Source organism: Cibotium barometz, chromosome 63, assembly GCF_041138505.1.
Source record: "Cibotium barometz isolate CiBa-2024 chromosome 63, ASM4113850v1, whole genome shotgun sequence".
Taxonomy (NCBI): Eukaryota; Viridiplantae; Streptophyta; class Polypodiopsida; order Cyatheales; family Cibotiaceae; genus Cibotium; species Cibotium barometz.
This window is the reverse complement of record NC_141108.1, coordinates 15,026,603-15,046,029: the sequence shown is the minus strand read 5'-3', so window position 1 is coordinate 15,046,029 and position 19,427 is coordinate 15,026,603. Positions and strand designations below refer to the sequence as shown.

Below are 19,427 nucleotides of genomic sequence, written 5' to 3'. Positions count from 1 at the left end.
TACCTCCCTAGATGGTGGGACACCAGCCAGAAAATCTTTAAGAAAAACATCTTGATACGTTCACAATAAAGAATTTAGAGTATCTATGTACTTATCATTCTTTAGTGTCTCGTTTTCAGTCTTGGATATTTTCAAGTTTTGCTCACATGCAGATAAAATAGGATTCACAAAACATGGGTCTCATCCAAGGCCATTTACATTTATTGTCTCATTTACAGAAACATTATTCACTTCTCTTTTATCTATGGAAACAAATTTGTGCAAAAGGTTACAAATGTATACCTACTGAATCTTGTCTAAACTCATAGGAATGACACAACTCCATGGATGATATCAAAGGTGTAGTTGGCACATCATGCTCTACGCAAAGTAATGCCTCTACCCTCATGCATGAACTCTAGGCTATTATTTTGGTAACTACGATGCAAGGTAGGGCTTAGGTTATACAACCACTCCCTGCCTAGATAAACATCTACCCTAGCTAAATGTATGACTTGGAAATCAAGCGTAGGCTTGTAGCCATGCATAGTAAGTGGCACTCCCAAAACCATCGTGTTTCAAACAGTTTTGTCATAACCATTAGCAAGCAAAACTGTGTACTTATGGTGGTCAGTCTTTGGTCTTGGGGAGCTTCAACTTTTTGACTAACAGATCCTTGAAGATCCCAGTAGACACTACGGACAGCTCAGCAGAGTCTATGGACTGCCACCCTATGGAAGTCCCAACCTTGTGCTGAGAAAAAGTAAATTGTACTCTTCTCTGCACACGGGCATAGGAGATGCAACATTAGCAATAGGAGTGGCTGGATGTAAGTCTAAATGGTGGAGTAAACTCTTGAGGATGGTCAATATTTCATTTTGATTTTGTTCTAAGGTTTGGGCCCTGACAAAAGTTGTAAAATGGGCTCGTGTGAGACCTCCTACTCCGAGACGTTAGCCTCGAATTGAGCATGGGGATCTGTGTCACTGCACTTATCATCGTTTAGGGGGTCATCATCTGTGCCTGGGTCCAACAGTGTATAATTGCCAATCTCTATGGATTAGTCTACTATGAGTGGGTTGTGTTCAGCCTCTACAAGACAGAATCATGGGGTCATCTACAAACAAAGACAAGGTCAAGAGACGTGCCTGTTACACCATTCGGCTCTTGCGTGTCAAGTCATGAGGTGGACAGAGGATGAACGACCTCTATTTGGCGTGCAAGGATAGCTTGCCGCATGTAGGCAAGCTCGGCCTATGTAAGGCCGAAAATAATAATACTCCTCAAACTTCTTGAGATGGGTACACTACCTTTGCTCGAAGCCATTTTTTTAAATAAATAAAAATAACAAAAACTAAGCAAAATTTAGATGTAAAAATAAATGCAAAAACTTTATAGAGTGCACACATGGAACCACTATCCAATATATCGGAGAATGTATGGGCCGTGTAAGCTCAAAGCCGATGGCATGTTATGTCGCCGGTCGATGGATCCTTGAAACCGATGGTGCTCTGAACTTTGTTGAAATCACCACGAGCTCAATCCTAACCTCTCTCGGATGCCCGTAGGCACGTGCGCATACGAGAGGTAAGGGCATATAAGATAATGCCAAGTGGATACCATGCAGTGGACGGCATGTGGCTTGTGCTTTGCTGCGTCCTTTTGTGTGTATAACCACACACACGCCACTTCACAGAGGTTGGAGAGAGAGAGAGAGAGAGAGCACTCCTTTCATGTCAAAGTTTGAGGTCAATGGCTTACTTCTAGTAGTCAATGCTTATCCACATCTAGCAGCGCTTTCTCTTGGGTGCCATTGCCATCTAGGCTATCTATACCTGCAACCTGGCTACCAACAGCCATGAAGCCTACACTCTCGAGTGTGATGCACGTTCTGTAGTGGTCCCCTTTAAGACGATGAGGTGCATGAGAGATCTTGGCTATCTCGTGCTGCCACGCTGTGCACCTCTTGCTTCGTGTGCTGCTGTGTGGTTAGCTGGCCCCCTTTGTTTGGGAGCTATGAATAAGGTGACCAAGACTGTACCTTGACGGTCGTGTGGGCTTGCACCCACTATTGGCCGCCGTTCTCCTGTTATGCACCTCATGTGTGTTGCACCAATAGAGAAGAAAGAGAGAGAGAGAGAGAGACATTTGCGCAAGACCTTGTGTTGCACCACCAAAGAGAAGAAAGAGAGAGACAAGTCTCCATGGGGATTTGGGGGTATGCTAGATCCGCGTGGAATAGCATGCATCTATATGGGGATGAAGTGCAAGGAGAGGCGAAGCATGGACTCATACCTAGGCACACATAGAACGTAGAGTCACGCATCAGGTCTTGGGTTGGTTTCACGACCTCACATACCCCCCCTCCCTTTATAGAATTGAGATCCTCTTCAATTTATTTTCAAACTAGAAGCGAGTGCCATTATCATGTTTATTATTATCTCCATCATAAACCTCAGTGCTGCTAAAGTAAATAAGAAAATGCACCCTGCTTTATAACCATGAGCAAAGTCGGTGTATAACCCAGTACAAGGGTGCATATTTTTGTATTTTTATCTATCTTTTTGGCCCGGACTTCAAGCCCCCACTCAAAAGTCCCCTGAATCCCCAATGTGCGAGGTACCAAATTACTGCACATTGACCCCCGCCTAACTCCTATTTGAGTCGGATGTGGATTCCTTCAAGACAATGCAATGCTTGCCTATTGCTCCTAAGTCAAGTATGTTCTGGCCTTCTTGAGTGTCACACTCCCAAGAGTTCCCAGTGATTTTCCCATCTTCAAGGAGGTCGACTACATTAATTTTCATGAACTTGTTTACACTTGGCCTCTCATCATACCAATCTAATCATTTGCCACTCTGATCTTTGTTGTCGCCATTGTTGAGGACAAGGTTTTCTTGGTCAAGCCAAACCCTAGCTATCTTGACACCAAGATAAGCTGTGCACGTTCTTTTTCCATTGATCCCTAGAATCTGTGGGTTTCTTTGAGCCTGATGCTCTGCTTTGACCCGTTTGCACTATGGTGTGAATTCTTCTGGGACATGAGTTGCGTAACCTTACTGACACCATCTCGGCCTACAATGGTTCTTGTCATGTTTGTCTTTTGCAACCTGGTTTAGGTTTCTTTGACCTGCTTGTCATCAGGATTAACCTACTTTTGCTCTTGGGCATAAAGTCCTTTTGCTTAAGCTTGCTCTAGCCTTCATGACACCATGTCGGCCAAACAAATTTGTGCAAAAGGTTGCAAATGTATACCTACTGAATCTTGTCTAAACTCACAGCAACGACATGACCAAAAACTCATAATGCCAAAATCAAGTTCTAGACATGGTCTTGGAAACATCTTGTTACCTGATCTTGACTTGGTGGTAGCCCTTTTAGAAAAATAACGTGTACCATTGAGTTGCTCAAACAACTCGTCGATGCGGGGCATTGGATACTTGTTCTTAATCATAATCTAATTAAGAACATGGCAAACTTTGCACGTATGCATAGAACTATCTTTCTTTTTTACCAAAAGAATGGCAAAGGACTAGGTTTCATGAAACCTTTTCTCGCGTAATCGGCCAATTGCCGCTCCTGTGCTTTAGAGTGGCTAAGTATATAAGCAGTCTTGCTTATAGGTTTAGAACCTAGTAGTACATCAATGGAATGGTCTACCTCCCTAGATGGTGGGACACCAGCCAGAAATCTTTAAGAAAAACATCTTGATACGTTCACAATAAAGAATTTAGAGTATCTATGTACTTATCATTCTTTAGTGTCTCGTTTTCAGTCTTGGATATTTTCAAGTTTTGCTCACATGCAGATAAAATAGGATTCACAAAACATGGGTCTCATCCAAGGCCATTTACATTTATTGTTTCATTTACAGAAACATTATTCACTTCTCTTTTATCTATGGAAACAAATTTGTGCAAAAGGTTACAAATGTATACCTACTGAATCTTGTCTAAACTCATAGGAATGACACAACTCCATGGATGATATCAAAGGTGTAGTTGGCACATCATGCTCTACGCAAAGTAATGCCTCTACCCTCATGCATGAACTCTAGGCTATTATTTTGGTAACTACGATGCAAGGTAGGGCTTAGGTTATACAACCACTCCCTGCCTAGATAAACATCTACCCTAGCTAAATGTATGACTTGGAAATCAAGCGTAGGCTTGTAGCCATGCATAGTAAGTGGCACTCCCAAAACCATCGTGTTTCAAACAGTTTTGTCATAACCATTAGCAAGCAAAACTGTGTACTTATGGTGGTCAGTCTTTGGTCTTGGGGAGCTTCAACTTTTTGACTAACAGATCCTTGAAGATCCCAGTAGACACTACGGACAGCTCAGCAGAGTCTATGGACTGCCACCCTATGGAAGTCCCAACCTTGTGCTGAGAAAAAGTAAATTGTACTCTTCTCTGCACACGGGCATAGGAGATGCAACATTAGCAATAGGAGTGGCTGGATGTAAGTCTAAATGGTGGAGTAAACTCTTGAGGATGGTCAATATTTCATTTTGATTTTGTTCTAAGGTTTGGGCCCTGACAAAAGTTGTAAAATGGGCTCGTGTGAGACCTCCTACTCCGAGACGTTAGCCTCGAATTGAGCATGGGGATCTGTGTCACTGCACTTATCATCGTTTAGGGGGTCATCATCTGTGCCTGGGTCCAACAGTGTATAATTGCCAATCTCTATGGATTAGTCTACTATGAGTGGGTTGTGTTCAGCCTCTACAGGACAGAATCATGGGGTCATCTACAAACAAAGACAAGGTCAAGAGACGTGCCTGTTACACCATTCGGCTCTTGCGTGTCAAGTCATGAGGTGGACAGAGGATGAACGACCTCTATTTGGCGTGCAAGGATAGCTTGCCGCATGTAGGCAAGCTCGGCCTATGTAAGGCCGAAAATAATAATACTCCTCAAACTTCTTGAGATGGGTACACTACCTTTGCTCGAAGCCATTTTTTTAAATAAATAAAAATAACAAAAACTAAGCAAAATTTAGATGTAAAAATAAATGCAAAAACTTTATAGAGTGCACACATGGAACCACTATCCAATATATCGGAGAATGTATGGGCCGATGTAAGCTCAAAGCCGATGGCATGTTATGTCGCCGGTCGATGGATCCTTGAAACCGATGGTGCTCTGAACTTTGTTGAAATCACCACGAGCTCAATCCTAACCTCTCTCGGATGCCCGTAGGCACGTGCGCATACGAGAGGTAAGGGCATATAAGATAATGCCAAGTGGATACCATGCAGTGGACGGCATGTGGCTTGTGCTTTGCTGCGTCCTTTTGTGTGTATAACCACACACACGCCACTTCACAGAGGTTGGAGAGAGAGAGAGAGAGAGAGCACTCCTTTCATGTCAAAGTTTGAGGTCAATGGCTTACTTCTAGTAGTCAATGCTTATCCACATCTAGCAGCGCTTTCTCTTGGGTGCCATTGCCATCTAGGCTATCTATACCTGCAACCTGGCTACCAACAGCCATGAAGCCTACACTCTCGAGTGTGATGCACGTTCTGTAGTGGTCCCCTTTAAGACGATGAGGTGCATGAGAGATCTTGGCTATCTCGTGCTGCCACGCTGTGCACCTCTTGCTTCGTGTGCTGCTGTGTGGTTAGCTGGCCCCCTTTGTTTGGGAGCTATGAATAAGGTGACCAAGACTGTACCTTGACGGTCGTGTGGGCTTGCACCCACTATTGGCCGCCGTTCTCCTGTTATGCACCTCATGTGTGTTGCACCAATAGAGAAGAAAGAGAGAGAGAGAGAGAGAGAGAGAGAGAGACATTTGCGCAAGACCTTGTGTTGCACCACCAAAGAGAAGAAAGAGAGAGACAAGTCTCCATGGGGATTTGGGGGTATGCTAGATCCGCGTGGAATAGCATGCATCTATATGGGGATGAAGTGCAAGGAGAGGCGAAGCATGGACTCATACCTAGGCACACATAGAACGTAGAGTCACGCATCAGGTCTTGGGTTGGTTTCACGACCTCACATACCCCCCCTCCCTTTATAGAATTGAGATCCTCTTCAATTTATTTTCAAACTAGAAGCGAGTGCCATTATCATGTTTATTATTATCTCCATCATAAACCTCAGTGCTGCTAAAGTAAATAAGAAAATGCACCCTGCTTTATAACCATGAGCAAAGTCGGTGTATAACCCAGTACAAGGGTGCATATTTTTGTATTTTTATCTATCTTTTTGGCCCGGACTTCAAGCCCCCACTCAAAAGTCCCCTGAATCCCCAATGTGCGAGGTACCAAATTACTGCACATTGACCCCCGCCTAACTCCTATTTGAGTCGGATGTGGATTCCTTCAAGACAATGCAATGCTTGCCTATTGCTCCTAAGTCAAGTATGTTCTGGCCTTCTTGAGTGTCACACTCCCAAGAGTTCCCAGTGATTTTCCCATCTTCAAGGAGGTCGACTACATTAATTTTCATGAACTTGTTTACACTTGGCCTCTCATCATACCAATCTAATCATTTGCCACTCTGATCTTTGTTGTCGCCATTGTTGAGGACAAGGTTTTCTTGGTCAAGCCAAACCCTAGCTATCTTGACACCAAGATAAGCTGTGCACGTTCTTTTTCCATTGATCCCTAGAATCTGTGGGTTTCTTTGAGCCTGATGCTCTGCTTTGACCCGTTTGCACTATGGTGTGAATTCTTCTGGGACATGAGTTGCGTAACCTTACTGACACCATCTCGGCCTACAATGGTTCTTGTCATGTTTGTCTTTTGCAACCTGGTTTAGGTTTCTTTGACCTGCTTGTCATCAGGATTAACCTACTTTTGCTCTTGGGTATAAAGTCCTTTTGCTTAAGCTTGCTCTAGCCTTCATGACACCATGTCGGCCAAACAAATTTGTGCAAAAGGTTACAAATGTATACCTACTAAATCTTGTCTAAACTCACAGCAACGACATGACCAAAAACTCATAATGCCAAAATCAAGTTCTAGACATGGTCTTGGAAACATCTTGTTACCTGATCTTGACTTGGTGGTAGCCCTTTTAGAAAAATAACGTGTACCATTGAGTTGCTCAAACAACTCGTCGATGCGGGGCATTGGATACTTGTTCTTAATCATAATCTAATTAAGAACATGGCAAACTTTGCACGTATGCATAGAACTATCTTTCTTTTTTACCAAAAGAATGGCAAAGGACTAGGTTTCATGAAACGTTTTCTCGCGTAATCGGCCAATTGCCGCTCCTGTGCTTTAGAGTGGCTAAGTATATAAGCAGTCTTGCTTATAGGTTTAGAACCTAGTAGTACATCAATGGAATGGTCTACCTCCCTAGATGGTGGGACACCAGCCAGAAAATCTTTAAGAAAAACATCTTGATACGTTCACAATAAAGAATTTAGAGTATCTATGTACTTATCATTCTTTAGTGTCTCGTTTGTGTGTGTGTGTGTGTGTGTGTGTGTGTGAGAGAGAGAGAGAGAGAGAGAGAGAGAGAGAGAGAGAGAGAGAGAGAGCGAAGTTTATTTTCAAGATGGTACAAAATACAAGGACATTATCAAAAATTCTTTTCATATAAAGAACGAATTGATTGAATTTTAACCATTATATAGATAGGTGATAGAAATGATAATAGCTAATTTTCTAGTTTTTTTATGTAGTTCTACGATATATGGAGGGAGACCTTTTCTTCCTTGTTTTGTAGAGCAATATAGCCATTGGAATATCATGGCAACAATGAATATCAACAAAAGAAACCATTGGGGAATGTCAAGGGTGGTACAAATGCTAATAGTGGTGGCAAAATGAAATCAAGGATGATATAAAAGACAAGGGTATTATATAATTTGTTTAGTATAAAGGAAATAATAGACTAATATTCAACTATTAGATATATGCATGGAGAAATGACATCAATTAATTTCATATTCTTTTCTCCTTTACAAATTTGCACGCACTTATTTTCGTGCATGTTTTATAGAGTAATACAACCTATGGAATAAAAAGGTCTTGCATGGCTTCTTAATGTATGGTCTCTAATAGGATAAAAAGATCTTGCATTACGTCTTAATGTATGGTCTCTAATAGGATAAAAAGGTCTTGCATGGCTTCTTAATGTATGGTCTTAATGTATGGTCTCTATAAAGCATGTACCGTCTCTCTCTCTCTCTCTCTCTCTCTCTCTGCGCCATGGCTGGCGTGACTCTCAGCCCCACTGCTGATCACGCAGGTGGCCATCTTCTCTCTCTTCGCGCTGCCCACTTAGCGTCGCACTGCTCTTTGCCATCTTCTCTCTCTTTGCCCTGCCCCACTTCACTTCACACGACTCTTCACCATCTTCTCTCTCTTCGCACTACCCACTTCGCTTCGTGCACGCTGCTGCGACCTCTCTCTCCGCATACACCCCTTCAGCGCTGCTGATTGTGGCGAGAGTCATTCCGCCTCCCTGTTTCGAGTCATTATGCCTCCATGTTCCCACCCCACCTTTGCTGAAGCCCCCAAGGCAGCAACTACAGGGAAATAGCCACAATGAATCTACAGGAGGTAGAGGCATACATTAAGACAGTACACCAAGAAGTTGTTGGGCGAACAGAAGAAGGAAGGTGTTGGACAGGGTCCTGAACCAAGATGAAAAATAGTTAGAAGGCCTCCACAAGAAGACATTTTTGTGGCAAGATCCATTTTATAGATAAACAGATAAGAAGCGATTTCCTTTTATCAAACAGGAGAACAACTAATATGGCCAATTCAAGTCTTCAAGGCACTTCAACTCATAAGACAACCAAGACAAGGAAGTTCTTGATGGTATTGATTGCAAGGCTGTCTTTTACAGGGGGCTCAACTTGCTAAGGTCCTAAATTTCTCTCTTTGAAAAAGAAAATCTCGAGCTTTTGCACACTTTAGAGAGCGACTTATGAACAAGACATTTATCAAGTCCATAGGTTTACACTTGTTTACTTTAATTCATCCATGTGGTTGATACACATGTTTTGGTAGCCACATTTGGTTTTAATTGGCTTTCAATTTACCTTTATTGGATAGCTCACTAACTAATAGCTATAGTAGTTTTTGCTCACTTTACTTGCTACAAAGGACTTGAAGACTAAGGATCCCACTTGTTTTTTTTTCCTTTGGCACGAGATAGGAAGCAACAATGACAGGTCATAGAAAATAAAGGGACACCATAGTTGTAGGATATGCTAAACAAGGGTTCAAGGAAGAAGCATTCTATTTCTATAAGCATGCAATAGCAACAGTGACTTCCCAAATGTTTCGATATTTGAGTATATTCGAATCATGTGCAAGCATTGGAGCCATCGATGGGGCTTGAGACAATGTATTTGAAAGGTAGCTTTACCTAGCTAAGTCAATTTATACACCACTTTCACAAATAGTGTGTCAAACTGCCAATACAAGATGTCCTGGAATTCAAGGATTGAAAAATTTTATGCATGGAAAAAAAAAACTTTTCTATTAGGTGTGCCATAAATGCAATCAAGCCAGCTTGTGCCTCAGAAGCTTATTGCAACACAAGAAGTCAGCAAGTGTCCAGGTTCATTCTAATTGCACTCATGCTACTAGATATGACCTTGGGTCAGCTCTCAAACGTTGGGAGGAATTGAATTTCACATGTATTAGCTTGAAAGACATAGCTGAAAGCTAGTAGTGGACTGCATTGCCAAACTAGTCTCTTCTATATATCATAATTAGTGTCATCAATGCACAAAAGTAGAGACAATGATCTCAAATTCTGCATTGTATATTTTTTCCTTTTGCATGCACACTGTTTTTCTTTTATGGAAATGGATGTTACTCTTAGATTATGGATAATCCATGAAAGATATAAAAAAAATGTATGTCATGTACATTTCCTTAAAAGCCAAACACTCTCAAGAGCAATTGAACAAATGCTTTTAAACTCCATAACACAGCACAGAAATACACAAAAAAGGACTGTGCCTCCCATGGGTCTGCTCATCCACAAGATGAGAAATACTCGCTCCAAATTTGTTCAGGTTATTTCAGGCACGCAACACACAGGTACCAGACCTGCCGGCATCCTTGTAGCAAGCTGCAACAACCTTCCAAAGATCTTGATGAAGACAATCGATATCCATTGCCACCTCATCTGTAGCATGAACAACATACAAAAGTCCTTATAGGCTTTAAAAACCCCTAATGATTTGTAAGGAATTATCAATGACAAATTCAGAAACATTGCATCAAGATAATGGATAGGGTAATATTTTATAACCACAGGTATAAGATCTGCATTCACATAGCAGTGAGCGAGTTTCCTTCACATTTCTCTTTTGGACTGCCGGACATGAACTGACAAGTAAGAAAGCTCACATTTTCCTGAAAGAATAACAAGATGGATCAACAGCTACTCTTGCCGCTCCAATTCAGCCATCCTTTCAATGATTGCCTGCAGAACATCCCACACTAAGAGATTTCAGGGGGAGGAATTCAGTCCTTTATGCCAAGTCATTCAGTGTGATGATCAGAGATGTGTGGCCCTCTCTTTAAACTAGATACAGATAAACTCATGAAACATACCTTGAGACGAAAGAATGTCAGTGCAAAGCCGGGGTGTTTACACACTTCATATATGATGAGGATGAGGATGAACCATAGAGTGTCTCTACGAGAGCGACTACCAGGACCACAGGGCACCCCAACTGCAACATCAAAATGACCAGCTGCCTCTAGGCGCTTGCATGTGACTGGTACTGTAGGGTATGTCTATTGTGACATTATGACGAGTAGCTGCCTCTAGACGGCAGCATATACGTGTGCTGCACGTGAGTGATGCCTGCTCGCGCTCGCGCGCACACACAGAAAGAGAGATCTTTGGTCTTATCCACATGATGCAACACTCGCACCTAAGCAATAGGGGTCGCAAACACGTGAAGCCTGCCTGGCATATGCAGGCTGAGAAACACTATTTTGTGGAAACCTTCTTCTCAGCAATGCAAAACTACTTGCCCCATCAAGTACCAGGCTATGACTCTCGCATGAAGTAAATAACGAATCAAATCAATCTTTGGATGTAAAAATTACAAGTCGTATGAAATAAAACAAAGATACAAAAGCATGACAAATAGAATGATCACAAATGGCAAGCCCCAACAAACACAACGATAGCATTGACACATTAAAAGAAAATTATAATCCTTTCTTCTCAGCCATTGATACAAACCAAAAAAGACACTAATTGACCAGGAGGGGAAAGAGGAAGACGAACTACTGTGAAAAGAGTTTGCATTAAAAAACCTTTTTACTAGTTTCTTGCAATTCACCAGCAAGAATGAACTCATCCAAAATCAAATAAACCTGCAAGCACAATAAAAAGCAAGTTCAAAAAACTTTAATATTTGACACCAGCTTGGAACGCAACCCCCTCTATGGGTGTTTCAAACCCCCCGTCAACAAATAATTTGAACTTGCGTAAGCTGAAATCTCTGTATGAGATAAACTGAACAGCCACACCAGATTTTTCTTGCCTTGTGGAAATTGAAAACCAAGTCAAGTTCACAAACATTGCTGAAGAAATGATCCAAAATCTCTACAAATAAATGGATGCTCTCCAAGTAAACTAGCTCATTGTCGGTAATGTCGACACACATGGAGAAAAAAAGGCCTGCATATCTTCTGTATATGACCTTGTGTGTTCGAAACTACATGTCAAAAAGGAAGACTTAGAATGCCTCTCTCTCTCTCTCTCTCTCTCTCTCTCTCTCTCTCTCTCTCTCTCTCTCCACACACACACACACACACACAAAAAAAAGGGTAAAACAATACATCCAGTTTCTTGGCATGATGTATTTAACACTTTCAAGTCCAGTAGACACTTATGGTGATGATCATCCAAATTAGCTGGGGACATGATGAGAAACAATCAGCTGAAGCAGGAGGTAGCAGAAATCCCCTCCTAACTATGGCTACCAAGAGGATGTTGGAAATGTGGTGATGGAGGGGAAGCATGGTTGTGAAAAATGCTCATTGAGCTATACAAGGACTCTCATCATTTAATTAATTCATTGATTTGATGGGTTGAACTTTTGTTAATTATCTTCATTATTATCAGAATTATCTTTGATTTATGTCGCTAGCCCTCAACTTGATCCACCATGATTTTGCACATGGTATCAGAGCCTGTTAAGTTTAGGGTTTGCATGGTCCAAGCTAAGCTATGGTGGATGGAAGATATCAATGGTGTGTGTGACATGTGTGTAGAGAAAGAAAGAAAGAAAGTTATATTAACGTCTTCAAAAGACCCGAAGGGTCTATGAGACCAAAATGATATGTACATGATGTCCATGAAATCCCGTCATGGATAAAATAAGAAAAAGCAACAGCAAACTAGAAGGATTATACAAGATGAAAAATCTAGATCCTACTATGCCAGGTATAGGGTACAATAAGTGATGGGATATGGGAGAGCTCAATAAAAACAGTCGATCAACCCTGTATGTCAGGCAAGGGCCCATCCAGGATGTCCATCATGGGTGATACAAGATGGCTAGAGATGTCGATAGTCTACTGTGAGGATGAGGCTACTTGATGGCGAGCCAGGATCTTTTGAATCCGGATGTCTTGTAAACTTTGGATCTCGATCAGAAACTATAGATTTTGGCAACCCATGAAGTTTGAAGATATACTGTATGAACAGTATTGCAATATCCGAAGCCTGGGCTGCTTTCTTGCACGGAATGAAATGTGTCATCTTAGAAAATCTGTCAACCACCACAAGAATCTGTGTATTGCCTTTAGAAGAACGTGGCAATGAAGTGATAAAATCTAGACTAATACTTTCCCAACGTTCATTGGAAACTGGAAGTAGTTGAAGAAGACCAGCTGGAGCTTGTCTGCTAGCTTTCATACGTTAGCACGAAAGATATGCTGTGACAAACTTAATAACATCTTGCTTCATTTAAGGCCAATAGTATGTAGCCGTCAAAAGACGATATGTCTTGTTGATACCTGGATGTGCAACATAAGTGACCTCGTGATGTTCTTTCACCAAGACTCTTCGAACATGAGTATCATGAGGTACACAAATACGATCCTGATAATATAGTAAATCATCCACTAATGTATATACTCCATAAATCTTCAATTCGGAAGGAGCTGCATTCTGAGAATTGAGAATTCGAAATGCATTTCCAAAATCACAATCCTTTGAATAACGGTCCTTGAAACTTTGAGGTATATCCATTTCAACTGTAGAAATAGCCAAGACCGAAGCTGGGGGCATACAACTGAGGGCATCCGCAACCACATTGGTAAGACCAAGAACATACTCAATTGTCATATGAAAATTGGCTAAGAATTCAACCCAACGCGCTTGCCTAGCATTCATAACTGGCTGCGTGAAGATGTATTTCAAAGAATGATGATCTGTTTTCACCACTGAGTCCGCACCAAGGAGATAATGTTTCCATGCACGATAGGCATGAACAATAGCCAAAAATTCCTTGTCATATATTGGGTATCTTACTTGAATCGCAGAGTACTTATGACTGTCAAATGCAATAGCACGTCCTTGTTGCATCAAGACGGCACAAGTGGCAATATCAGAAGCATCTGTATAAACATCACAGGGGAGAGTAGGGTTAGGAATAGCCATGACAGGAGTTGTTGTCAAAGCTGTCTTTAAACTTTCAAAAGCTTGTGTTGCAGCTTCAATCCACTGGAATGTAGGAGCTGTGAGAGGAGCAGCTATTTCTAAAAATCGATGAACCTTTGTGTGATAGAAGTTGGCAAGTCCCAAGAAAGAACGAACATCATGGATGTTTGTAGGAGTTGGCCAATTGACAATAACCTGTATTTTCTTCGGATCCACAGAAATACCGTCTGCTGAAACAACATGTCCGAGGTACTCCAAGGATGTTTTGAAGAATTCACTTTTGCCTGGATTAATGTAAAGAGCATTGTCACGAAGCACCTGGAAAACGATCTTAAGATGTGCCTTGTGTTCTTCCATATTACAATTGAACACCAAGATTTCATCAAGATAGATAATAACGAACTTGTCCAGAAAAGGACGAAAATGATCATTCATTAGACTCATAAATGTTGCAGGGCATTGGTTAACCCGAATGACATGACCAGGTACTCGTAACGACCATATTTTGTGCGAAAAGCTGTCTTATATTCATCACCTTCGCAAATACGAATCTGATGATATCCAGACTTAAGATCAATTTTGGAGAAGACCTTTGCATGGAGCCATTGATCAAACAATTCATCAATGCATGGAAGAGGATACTTATTCTTGATATTCAACTTATTAAGGGCACGATAGTCGATGCAAAGGCACATAGACTTATCCTTCTTTTTTACAAAAGTATTGGAGCTCCAAAAGGGCTTTTGCTTCATCGAATATGTCCTTTCTCCAAAAGTTCAGTAAGTTGTCGCTGTATCTCCTAAGATTCCGTAAAAGAAACTCGCTTGGTCGAATATGTCCTTTCTCCAATAGTTCAGTAAGTTGTCGCTGAGCACGAGTAGGTGGAGCACTGCCAGGAAGGAGATCTATAGCATGGTCGACTGGTCGCCAAGGTGGGAGAACCGCAGGAAGCTCCTGAGGAAAAAGATCCACGTATGGAGCAAAGAAAGGTTGCTTTAGGTACATCACCTTCGTATCCATGTCCTCGGGAGGATCATTGGCTGAATAGACCACTTAAAAAGCTAAGAAACAACCACTCTTGCGGACCCACCGTTTTGCTTGAAGAGCTGAAAGGGTTGGTATAGAAGGTTGGTCTCTGATGCCTTCGAGTGCCACAAGCGTATCATTTTGAGCAAATTGTATGGAATGGTTCCGGTAACTGATCAGGGGATCATATTGATACAACCATTCTTGACCAAGGATCATATCATAATGTGCCAAAGTCGTGACTTGGAAATCCAATTTGTCACGATAGTGCTGAATTCGAAAGGAGAGGTGTTTGGCAACGGTGTTACACAATGATGTGGAACCATCGACAAGCTCTACTTCATAAATAACAGCACTTTGAGAAGTCCGAATCTTCAATCTCTGGGTCAAGGTGGTTCCCACAGTTATGAGAACACCCTCTGTCAATGAGCACATGAATAGGGTGACTGGAAATAGAACCTTGAAGAACCAAAACCTGAGTAGACCCCTGGGGCAACGGTGAAGAGGCAGCTTGAGCTGTGGCAGTAGCGGTGATCACCGAAGCATGTGCAATAGCATGGTGATTAACCGCACGCTTTCCTTTGTCAGCAAACTGGGAGTTTCTCCTCGGAAGTGGAGGGTTCAACATTAGAATTCTGTCAATGGGTTAGTCTTTTGGGGCACTCAAACTAACGATGAGGTCCATTGCAAATTGTGCACGATCCTGTCTTTTGTTGATCCCATCCAAAAGGAACAATGGAAGGACGAGGATTGCAAGATTGGTCACGTCCTTGGTCCCGTCCACGATCTGAGCTGCATGGTTGGAAGGACTGAGGACATCATGACTGAAAAGAGGACGATCCTTCTGATCAGCGAGGATGTTGAGAATTATTCTATTGGGGATTAGACCGGGAGGTAGAAGGGCCACAAGATTCTCTTCGACTACCTCGGTTCATACGAGACCCATTGGCTTTCTGAAAGGCATTAGCTCAACCGGAAGAGGCCGAATTTCGAGAATTAATGTCTACAACGCGCTCAGCGTAACGTATAGCATCGGCAAGATCGACAGGATTATATTTCTGAACATCAGCACGCAGTGTGGAATTAAGACCTTCAACGAATGCATGAAGTTCGTCCGCTAGGGACAAGGAATCAATCTCCAGTATCAAGTTCGTGAACTGGGAGATATAAGAGGCCAAGGCACTAGTTTGGTCGAAATGGCGTAAGCGAGTACAGGCTTGGGAATCCGCATTGGCAGGTATGAACTGCTTACGGAGGACCCGCTCGAGTTTTTCCCACATTGTAACCGATTTTCCAGCGTGCTGTCGTCGTTGCCACCACAATAAAGCAGTGCCTGTGAGGAGGGATACCGCAAAAATCACCTTTTTGGAATCAGAAAGGGTCATGGTTTCAAAGTACAACCGCAGTTTGTAGAGCCATTGGTCTAAGATGCGCTTATTGCGCTGGCCACCATAAGATTCAAGGAGTTTAATTTCCAATTTCTTTGTTTTACTGGCTTGTAAAAGACGATAAAGAGTTTTAAGGTCGTCACCTTCTACCTCGGAAGGAATGACGTCTGCATCCGCTGGTACCGTTGCTGAAACATCTACTACTGGTACGGAACTCGTGTAGGAGTGGCGATCCGTGTGGAGTTGCTGAATTTGTGATGCCATGGACTCCTGGAGTTGCTGTTGGAACTGCTGCTGCTGAAGTTGCTGCAAAGCTTGCTGCCATTTTGGAGGAACGGTGTGTCAACAGGTTCAGCCATGAGAGAAGATGCTGATGTAGAGGCTGCAGGGTGACAAGGCTTTGGGGGTTTTTGCTACTGATGATGCCGCTCGGCTCTAGATTTAACCATCGACTGGAGGGTGCGGCATCTGGAAATCCCGTGAGGAGAGGCTACGTACTGGTGAAGTGGCTATGGACCATCTAGTATAGTAAGGACGATCCTTTGGGATTGGGCTCGCACGAGTCTGCTACTGGAGAAGAAGTATAGGGGTAGGGGCGTCAACGGTGTATAATCTGGTGTAGAAGGGCGCACCGTGAACGAAGCTGGATAAACGTTCTCAGAATAGGTGCAATATTCATGAAAAATGATGCTGCACTCGAGAAGGATAGCGCCCAGATAAGGATGGTGCCTGAGCATGAAACAGTAATGATCCAGATCCTGTGTAGAAGTACGAACACAGATCACCCACACATCGAACTCTCGAACGTGAGAAGTCGATGTGGCTATCTGAACACGATAATGAGTGGGCTGTAAAGAGGGGGGCTCACTGGAACAGGGGCAGAGACCGGTGGAGAACCACGTGTAGGAGAGGGCACTATGGACTGTGAGGGTGTATCCTGTAATCGGTGGAGAACCACGGGTAGGAGAGGGCACTATGGACTGTGAGGGTGTATCCTGTAAATAACTGAATTCATAGGTTTCCTCTGCCATAAGCTGTGGGAGAAGAGGGTAATGTGTGTCCACGTGATCTGGGAGAGGTGCTCTTAAACCCGTAAAAAGTGATATTGGCCCCAGATGAGTGGAGAGCCCGCAAAAGAATGAAGTGGCAGGTTTTTGATATTCTAATACTCCACATTATGTGAGATTTTAATGCCCAAGAAAATGGAAAAATCACACTTGAAGAAGGTTGCCATAATGAATGTTGTTGCTGTAGAAGAAGCACCAAGGAGATGGTGGCCGGCAATCCAATAGAAATCAGCAACTGCAAGAGGCTGGTCCAAGCACGGGAGTAGTCAGCATATCACAAACAAGGAGGAGGGCTGAATACGATGAAGAGAGGCAGCAGGCCGGCGCACTGAAGGTGTGGGCAGGGTGGCGGTGGGTGCAGGCTTGAAACGGCCGAACGGTTAGGCGCCGATTGGAAGGCCCGTAAGGTTTGTTTTGTTTTTTTTTTAAATGTGTTTGTACACGTGGCAATTAAGGCCTTAGAGGCTTAACCCTTGGGTAAGTTTATGATGTGGGTTTACCCCTTTTTTAATTTTAAAAAAAATCAGCAAGCAAGCGTGCGCTTCTGAACGGCAGCCGACTTGAGGAGTTTCCACGAAGAGGTGCAACTGCTCATGGGAGGGGTGCCTGTCCATGAAAGGGTGCTAGCTAAAAGGTAAGCCTCCGGATTGAAGGGTTGCTTCGTGTCTTGCCTTTATTAAAGAGTTTCCTGCATATGGCTGGCCCAAAATTAATCAGCAAAAATTGGGAGTTTGGGACTGAATTTGATGGGGCATTCTCTCCTGCTTGCTACACCCAATTTTAGGGTTTGGGCTAACTGATTTTAGGGTTAGGGTTAGGACTGATTTTAGGGTTGCGGGCATGTCACAGGACGGAAAAAGTTTGCTCTGATACCACTCTAAGGCTTTTATAGCTTTATTAACATGATTAAGACTTAATTAATGAACATAAGACAAATACTGCAAGAAAAGACTGAGTGATTGCATTGAGACGGGGCCCTTTCTTAAATAGAGGCCGAAAGGGTACAACTGAAGAGGCACATCCCTGGGAAGAGGTGTCACTCTTGAATCAATGATTATGTCCTTTGGACTTAGGGATGTGTCTTTTAATGAATAGACATGTCCTTTGATAGTGACCCATGTGCAAGGGTGTGACCCTTCACAAGTATCTTTACAGTTAATGAGGGATTGAGGAGTAATTAGGGAGAGATTAAGAGAGTTAGTCACAATCGTGACAACTACGGCATATGGGACTCCTTCCCGTGACTTCTTTCTGGATCTGAAACGGCAATCAGGTCACATTTTCATTGGCGACAATTCCACAATTCCGATACACAGTGAGAATCAGATGGAGGTCATTCTCAATGGCAGAGGCTCTCATGTTCTTTACGTCCCAGTACTTGGTTTTCACCTCTTGTCAATGCATGAGGTATGCAAGACTTGCTTCCAGGTGGAGTTTGAGGAGCATTCTGTTGCTCTACGGGACCGTGAGACCGGCGGCTAGCTAGGTTGTTTGGGAAGGCGGCTTGGAGAATGGTATATACAAACTCTCCGCACTCTCCTCTTTGACAGGTTCTCAAGTTGGTGACTTGTGGCACTTTTGGTTTGGCCACTTAAATGTGGATGCACTGCGGCAAGCTTTCCGAGACCAGATGGTGGTTGGCTTGCCAGATGTTGGCAGCAGGCAAGGATGCTGCAGTTCTTGCATACGTGGTAAGCAGCACAGGGAATCTTTTCCGAAGCAAGCTTCTAGGCGGGCTTCGAAACATCCGTATTACATGGCTAGACCCTCAAGATGTGTCGCCACAGAGATAGACTATTCAGGGCACAGAGACCAGGACGGGGCACATCACAGAGCGTCCTCACACAGTTTTTGCCCATACAACCCCTAAGGTGAGCAGACGTCCTACCCGTGAGTAGGAGGAGCCCCAGCTCAGGCAGACCCACTAGCACCTACCCAAAACACCCATCAGCGAGGGGTTACCATTGAGAGAGCATGCCAGATCCGACAGGCCTGACGTCCACGCCCACCTAGGTGCAGACCTTTGACACAGCAGCGCTAGATCCAGAACATTCTTTCTCTCTCTCTCTCGAAGGCTGCCCATGAAGTATACCGGCTCTTGGGAACTGTTTTGAAGGCTTCCATTGCAAAGAAATATTGAAGGCAAGGCTTTTTAATCATTGTTTTATGATTTCCAGCTATTGTATTTGCTGTACCACTGAGTGCACCTATTGTATTGCAAATGCAATTCCAATTACCAACCATTGTACTTGCTATACAGTCATTGTACTTATTGTACAACCACTATACCTATTGTACTAGCCACTACATGTTGTACTTGTATCAACCAATGCACCTATTGTACCAACACATGT

At 43.0% G+C, this 19,427-nt stretch overlaps 1 protein-coding gene across 1 annotated transcript in view; it reads right to left on the bottom strand.

The window, feature by feature from the left end:
• Positions 1-9,780: 9,780 nt before the first annotated feature.
• The window catches only part of LOC147603740 (SNARE-like superfamily protein), an 18,814-nt gene continuing 9,167 nt past the window's right edge, over positions 9,781-19,427 (bottom strand). The window contains exons 4-7 of the mRNA XM_086796052.1: positions 11,467-11,640; positions 11,237-11,296; positions 10,313-10,388; positions 9,781-10,088 (exon numbers count right to left, since the gene is read on the bottom strand). Coding sequence (XP_086652178.1) covers positions 10,347-10,388; positions 11,237-11,296; positions 11,467-11,640 — 276 coding nt within the window. The 3' untranslated portion in view covers positions 9,781-10,088; positions 10,313-10,346. The remainder of the gene's footprint in view (positions 10,089-10,312; positions 10,389-11,236; positions 11,297-11,466; positions 11,641-19,427) is intronic.